This window comes from Salvelinus sp. IW2-2015, linkage group LG19 (assembly GCF_002910315.2).
Source record: "Salvelinus sp. IW2-2015 linkage group LG19, ASM291031v2, whole genome shotgun sequence".
In the NCBI taxonomy this organism is placed as follows: Eukaryota; Metazoa; Chordata; class Actinopteri; order Salmoniformes; family Salmonidae; genus Salvelinus; species Salvelinus sp. IW2-2015.
The window spans coordinates 6,716,561-6,724,669 of record NC_036859.1 but is presented as its reverse complement, the minus strand read 5'-3'; the positions used below and the strand labels follow the sequence as shown (position 1 = coordinate 6,724,669).

At 45.5% G+C, this 8,109-nt stretch overlaps 1 protein-coding gene across 1 annotated transcript in view; it reads left to right on the top strand.

The window, feature by feature from the left end:
* Positions 1-1,053: 1,053 nt before the first annotated feature.
* LOC111979031 (hepatocyte nuclear factor 6-like) overlaps positions 1,054-8,109 on the top strand; it is a 27,303-nt gene continuing 20,247 nt past the window's right edge. Inside the window, exon 1 of the mRNA XM_024009317.1 lies at positions 1,054-2,168. Coding sequence (XP_023865085.1) covers positions 1,109-2,168 — 1,060 coding nt within the window. The 5' untranslated portion in view covers positions 1,054-1,108. The remainder of the gene's footprint in view (positions 2,169-8,109) is intronic.

Here is an 8,109-nt window from a genome sequence, read left to right as displayed (position 1 = left end):
ATATTTGATTATTTTCCAGTCTGTCCTGCTAAATTAATGAAGGTTAGTAGGATGGAATCTTACGGTCACAAGTTAAATAAATATCTGAAAACAATATAAACGTGTTTTTGCGCGAGATCAGAACTATAAAAGAGCCTTTTATATAGAAGAACCAACTTGTTTATTAAGTCTACGTTCACGTGTCCCTCCTGTCTTTTGTGACGAACAAATATCTCGACGTACCATCCGAGTGAACCTCAGAATGCTGGCTGGAGATGAGAGGGAAACGATTCAGAACAGGAGACCTTCCTCTCTTTTTCCTTACCATCGCCATGCACGGCGTTAGGATCCTAACTTTGTGACCTCTCCATCCCTCCACCCCTTAACAGGGCCAGGCCACGTCATTAATCTCTGTCAATCAATACATTGATCAGGTTTATCACTAAGCGCATAAATGCCAAACCATTCACTCCGTGGGAAACAAAGTTTATTTAGAAGGGGCACTTGTGTGCCGAGTGAATAAAATGTAATTGTGCATATACTGCAGTGAAGTACTCAGAGAGATATATTGTTATTTTTACATTGAAATCTCTCTCTCTCACACACACACACACACACACACACACACACACACACACACACACACACACACACACAGGTGCATGCCTTGAAGTCCTTATATACTCCTCACACACCACTACAGTGTGGTCTGTCTGTGAATCCCACACGACTATCATGCGCGTAACCGACACAGTTCTAAATACACAGGGGGCGCGCTCACATACACACTGACACGCGGCTCAGCCAGTTTTCAGTGGAAGCGCTGTTGGACAAGGGATGAGATATAGCCTACGAGCGCCTATAACACAGGACACCAACACATGTAACGTGGACGAGGACTATACTCGATATTTAACCACATTGGATCAAGATAAACTATTTACAAAAAACATGTTGGATTGACTGGGGAAAAACTCGTTTGGTAATATTATCGCTCCAGGAAAGCGAGAGGGAGGAGAGTGAGCGCGTGCCTCTGTCTGTTTGTGTGTGTGTGTGAGTGAAAGGAGCGAGAGAGGGAGAGAGAGGGAGGGGAGGGAGGTGGGATCGGGAAAGATATATTCTTTCAGCGATGGAAGTCACAATGGAAAACCTTGGCAACCTTCACGGCGTCTCGCACTCACAGGCGGGGGACCTGATGAGCTCCTCACACGCTCGGCAGTCCTCCGCCCCTTCTCACCGGAACCTAGTTTCTCACGCGCACGGCCGGTCGGCGATGGTGTCCAGCATGGCCTCGATACTGGATGGTACCGGGGACTACCGGACAGACCCCTCGTCGCTCTCCGGCCACCTTCACCCGGCCATGAGCATGTGCGAGTCCGGGATGAGCCTGAGCAACACCTACACCACCCTGACACCTCTCCAGCACCTACCTCCCATATCCACCGTCTCCGATAAGTTCCACCACCCACACTCCCACCACCACGCAGCCGCCCAACAGCGACTCTCCACGGGGAATGTCAGCGGGAGCTTCACGTTGATGAGGGATGACCACCGGGGGCTGGCGTCTATGGGCAACCTATACTGCCACTACCCTAAAGATATGTCCGGCATGGGCCATGGGTCCCTCTCCCCGCTGTCCAACGGCCTCGGCTCTTTGCACAACTCCCAGCAGACGCTCTCRGCCTACGGTCCAAGTGCTCACCTCTCCAATGATGCCAAGATGCTCTCCCCCGTGACAGGYTTCGAGTCCCACGCCGCGATGCTGTCTCGGAGCGAGGAGCACATTGCCAGGAGTTTAGGTGGCCATGGGCACGGCATGATCTCCAACCTCAACGGGATGCACCATACGCACAGCCACCTCCACTCCCAGGCCAATGAGGCAGCGATGCTGGCCGAGCGGGAGAGGCACGGCGCTGGGCCCGGCCAGGGAGGAGGGTCAGGCGGGCAGGCGGAGGAGATCAACACTAAGGAGGTGGCTCAGCGGATAACAGCGGAGCTGAAGCGCTACTCCATCCCCCAGGCGATTTTCGCACAGAGGATCCTATGTCGGTCCCAAGGAACCCTCTCGGATCTTCTGCGGAACCCCAAGCCGTGGAGTAAACTCAAGTCCGGCAGGGAGACGTTCCGGAGGATGTGGAAGTGGCTCCAGGAGCCCGAGTTTCAGCGGATGTCTGCCCTTCGGTTGGCTGGTAAGATGCATCTGGTCTCACTGCCGATGTCGTGTGGGCTTCGTATTGAACAGTCAATCGTAACCAATTGACGTTTTGCGCTTATTAAAAGCACATGTTCTCGCTTTTGTCAAACTCGCTCTATTTAAACAGCTAGCTGTATAGGCTTATGTAATACATTTGATATGCTATACAAAGCACTTGTTTTATGCTGAAGACTTAAACGAACTTTATCAGACAAAAACCTCAACTTCCAAACGATTCAGCACCATGGACAGCGGTCAGTGTAAAACGGTTGCGAGCAAAGCTACTCACGAGACCAAGTAGCCTAAACGGTTTGTCAGGAGAACTTCAGAGCGAATCTTTCTCTCTTTAAATCACAGTTTTAGAGAGATATCTGCGCTACAGTGAAAGTGATTGCACGGTATCCATGTCACCATATGTTTGTATGACACGTTGCAAGAGAAACCAGCTGCATGCACTGTCTTACACCTCAGCCTAATGTTAACAGGGTTTTTGTACCCATATAGCCAAATATAATCACTGAGAGGACCTGRGCATTGTCATATAAGGCTAATATGATGTCCACAAGGTCCTCGAGATAGGGGAATGTGTGCTCTCTAACGCGCCAGGCCGGGTGTGTGTGTGTCTAAAACATGTCACCCTGTCCATCGTGGGTCTCTCTAGTAATTCCCATGTGTTCCAAACATGCAACTCACACAGTCACTCTCTCTCATGGGTCCCGTGTGCTCCACCAGCTTGAACATGGAGGCATATAAACTAGTCGCGCGGGGAGGAGAGCGCGTCAGCGGCGCGTGACCTCTGGCTGCTGATCAATACGCGACGTCCCACTCTACCCTTTAAAATGTGGCACCCGAATCAATATTCGAATCCGAMCTGAAAGACAGCCAACCACACGGCCGCGCCGGCTTTTCATTTAGACCCTTAACGGTCTAAAATTAGACTACATATGGGTTGTCTGTCTACAACTGGCTTCCCTCTGCTTCGATGACGCAGGTTTTAGTTCATGCCATATTTAAAATGCCATGGGGCCTATCCCTTGGGCATAGAAACACATCTACTACTCAAGTAAAATACAAAGTATTTTCGTTCAAAGGACATTTCWTGCTTTTGGCAATACTAGTAGGCGTATTGCCAACCCTAAATAATCGAAATAAAGGCCACAAACGCGTCCATTTTATTTTTATTAGATTTTCTCTCTGCAGTTAATTGGTTTGATTAATTGATCAGATTATGGTTTTACATTTTAATTATTGTCCAATCAATAGTTTAAAAACGAGAGACATTCGAAATGAGTGTAAGAGAAAAATGACAATAATTTAATCAATAAATAATTCACATTTATAGGGAGAGTTGTTTTTCCAAATGGTTATCTTATTTCTGAGAAGATGTATATTTTTAGTGTAAAACAGGAGGGGATGTTTTGAGGGGATGTTGTTCGGTCCACACCAATGAATAAATGGGCGTCCCTTATCGTCATCATCCTGTATAATTTCAGGATGATGACAGACTAGGAATTTCCGTTTATGGCCAATGCTTTAATATTTTCGAATGTCTTTTCCAATTTACTCAAAAACAGGCAGTTGAAACAACAAAAACAACATCCGTGGCTTTTCACTGTTCTAATCTGTCAAATAAAAATCACTCTGACCAATGTAGGCGTGTGTAAATTCCCTTGTCAATAGCGGCCAGAGGGGTTGACTTTAGTGCCCCTCCCCATACCACCGTTTTCAATTAATTCAGGTACACCTGAATGGCTGGTGAGGTTACTGACTCATGAAAAGTGTGTGCGTAAGCCTTTGTGCGTGTGTATGTGTGTGTATGTGTCAGCAAGCATGTGTTGAGTGGAAATGCGGATCTCACCAATCTCGCTATCATACCATACACATTTGTAAAAGCATTGAACCAACACAAAAACGTTTTGAAGCTCAGACTGGATCAGCAGGCTAGCGCAGGGGTCCGTAAGGACAGACTTTGGGAAGGTGTTGGAGCTTCTAGCAGGTTGTTGGAGATGGTGTTGACACCACCAGATCGTGTTCTTGTAGCATATGATTTTCCCAGGTGTTACAGTCAATAACTGATTCCTCTGCACTGTCACACTGTATACATGGTGTTGGGATCCCAAGCTGCAGGCCAGACAGTGTTAGAGCTGTCTGAACTTGTACAGCCATAGACCGGATACAGGTGCAACCTTTTCCGTATAGGAAGCATATTTAATAAATAGTGAAAAGGCAAGACAGATAGCTATAGCCAGCAGCCATAATAGTGTGGAGGGGCATTCATAGTGTAACTCTGTCCTTTCCCCGTTTGCCTGGCTTCGCAGATAGGAGATCAATAAAGCGGCTTCCAATTCCCAACCCCCACTCTCGCTTTCCCCTCTCTCTCTCTCCCTCTGTCTCACTTTCTCTCCCTCTTTGTCTCTCTCTCTCTCTCTCTCTCTCTCTCTCTCTCTCTCCCCCCTTTTGTCTCTCCCTCCTTCTCTGCAGTACATCACACAAATGCAACCTATAATCCATTATGATTGCCATTGCCGCTAGCACTGGACTGGCTGCTTCAGTGGATTGGAAACCCACACACTGCAGGACAAAGCGTTGAGGGATAAAGCTGGAGGATAGAAGGAGAACCGTCTGATAAAATATGACAAAACGGGCAAATAATTGCGAGTTGGAATAGTTGCAAATCCATGTAGCAGTGTTCTGTCTGTACATGTGAATTTGACTTTTGCCCACTGATATTAAGTTAGGATTCGGCCAATGGTGTACCGCAGTTGCCTTTGTGGTTCATTCTATCTCTGCGACGGTGTCAGTTAGTGGTCACAAATCATGGTCCTAGAGAGCTACAGGGTTGGCATGCTTTTGCTCCAGCCTAGTCCCAACTCATATAATTGAGCAAAAAGGCTACCTGGCCAAGAAGGCAGATCTACATAGAAATAGCCCTCGCAAGACAAAGGCAGTGTTTTTTTTTTTTTTTTTAGGTATATAGAGCCAGTTAGGCAGCTATCCTTGGTCCTGATGATTCAGACTGCTGTGGTTCTGAACGGACAGCTGGGAACATTTATTCAGACGCTGGCCCCAGGTTTCTGTTTCGTGACAGTGGACGTTGACTTGGATAGAGTGAACAACCTCATCGTACATCAGATGTTGCTTGGTTATATTAATCGGGGTTCAATGCTCAGAATTGTGTTGTTGTTGTTATTAGAAATGTGATCTACAGAATGGATTGATAGAGATACGTTTTTGGAATAACACGATGTATACCCTTACGTCTCTGTGTTGTGGGGGCGCCCATACCCTAACACTGCCAGSTGGGAGAGCAGGCGTTGATCGAGGGTTGGTGAGTTTGGGCTTTGTGTCAACAGGCAGATAGAGGTAGGATAGAGAAAGGATCAATAGAGACTTTAATAATTGATAAGAATGAGGGAGAGGGAGATGGAGGAGAGTAGGAAGGGAAGGATGAGAGTGGTGTAGCCCTTGTAGCAGATTCGCTTCTGGGTAAGCAAAGTCAAATGTGTGGTTAGCAACACGCAGCGTCAACCACAACCCAACAYATGTGTGGTAGCTACAAACAGAAGTGTGTACAACATGCTGTTTTTAACACCTGTAGGAAAATAACAAAATCACATCTGAGACAGTAAAATAACTGGGTTRCTTAAGAATGCACTGTTTAAATGTGTTGTTAACTCTGACGGCATACTAATATCCAAACACTTTCTAATCGAACTTTTATTGAAACCTGAAGGTCCTTTTATGATAAAGAATCTCTTGTAGAAAGGCTACCTGGCCAAGAAGGCAGATCTACATAGAAATAGCCCTCGCAAGACGAAGGCAGTGTTTTTTAACAGGGGGATTCTAGTGTATGTAGTCAGCCATAGTAATGATCTGTTTCTGCTTATGTCAGCAAATCGACCTCAATGCAATCCAAGGTTGTGATGTCATTAGATTTTTAAAGGTTGTTATGGTTTATGGGGTATGTAATGCATCTTTATGTGGGCATGCAAGCACATTTCACTGTGTGTGTGTGTGTGTGTGTGTGTGTGTGTGTGTGTGTGTGCTGTCTCTTATACACATCTAGATGTGTATAAGAGACAGGCGCTACCCCTCCTCCCCCCTCTGCATCACAGGCTCTCCCATCAATGGTCTTCCCTGCTACTACAGAACAAACACCACATGTTTAGTAACACCCTGCATGCACTGGACCACAGAGCATACCACACTACATCAATGCAGTAACCTCCATACAGTAGGCTAAAACAATGCATCTCAAATATATATATATAAAGGCCAATAAGTCAATATTTGCATGACATACACGCCTCATATTCACATTTGGGTTTTAATAGAGGAATTAATTTGAGAATTTTAGATGAAAAAAATTAATAAAAGCTTAATGCTGTCCAATTATGTAGCCTAATACAATGTTGTGAAAGACTGGGTAGGATCAGTTCTATTCAGAAAAAAACGTGGACAAACACAGAATATGAAGAGGTTGAGAAGTAAAGTAAACCTGAGTAGATTAGGTCAAAAATGTTCTGATGGATGTCGAATGACACGCTCAGCTGTGAGGGTTCGGGCTGGGAAGGCGCTGTCCAGGGTTCTTCTGTACATAGTTCTCTCGGCAAGTGAGGCGCTGTCTGGGGTTCTGAAGAGTATTCGGTATGCTTTTGAGGTGCTGTCCGTGGTCATGACGAGTGTTCTGTGTGCCTATGAGGCGCTGTCCGTGGTACGGAAGAGTGTTCAGAGTGCCGATGCGCGCTGTTTGTGGTCGACTGTTCGGTCGACTGGGGCCTCATTTATCAACCGTGAGTACATTTCTCACTCAATTCTGGCATACATGGAGATTCTAGAATTTGCGTTTGGTGCTCAACAAATTATTGGGATTTATCAAACTGTCCCACGTTACGTAAATCAGAGCCATACTATACACTGAGTATACCAAACAYTACGAACACCTTCCTAATATTGAGTTGCACCATTTTCAAACTAAAAAGGCATTCCGCCTTTAGCAAGTGCCAAACCCTGGCCGCGCATATTACACACTTCTAAAGAATATATGAAATGTTGTTCAACATTTCGTTTATCCTGCCATGGTATATATGGGCGCTGAATTGAAATGGTCTATGATATCGCGCTCCTATCGCACAGCAATACTATAGCCTACGAATACCAAATATTTTAAATGGGCTACCAGTCTATTTACTTTCGAGCTTGGCTATTAAATGAGCTATGGGTAAGAGCATCTGCTAAACGACGCAAATGTAGGCCTAAATGTAGAAGAAACATATTAGGCTACATGCTGCTATGTGACCTCCTTACCAACGGCAAATGCACCTGTTATATCATTAGGCCCACGTTTGAATGTTTTTATTACCCTCCCAATTATTATAATTCCCGTGCATCAATCACCTCCAAATAACAACATTTGCTTGCAAAAAAATGGACGGACCACTAGAAGTTGTACAAGYATACACGTGGCCTGAGAAACGCACACTCTTGCGTCAAGTTCACATTTTATAAATAGCAATCTTTATGCGAGAACTGGCGCACGCAAGGTTTAGAGTCTTTTTTGTGCGCTCGCACCTTTGAGCGTTGTCCATAGTTCTGGGGGAAAGTTCTGTCGGCTGSCGAGGCGTTGTTTGTGATTCTGAACAGAGTTAGCATCAAAGGACAACAGCATTCGTATTTGCATTCTCACTGGAGCTTGTAGACTTCATTAGAAAGCACAAGATTTCATCAAAAATAAATGAAGTGATTAATCGAAATAAAACCATTTTCTATTTGGTGGCAACATTGTACCCCTTCAAAAAAAACTGTCAAGCTGACTTAGCCAGTCCATAGTCCCCAAATTCCCCATTTTAGTTTTGTAAACCCTGCAGTGCAATCACTAGGCTACTTGAAACTTGAAACCTGTGTGTGTGTGTGTGTGTGTGTGTGTGTGTGTGTGT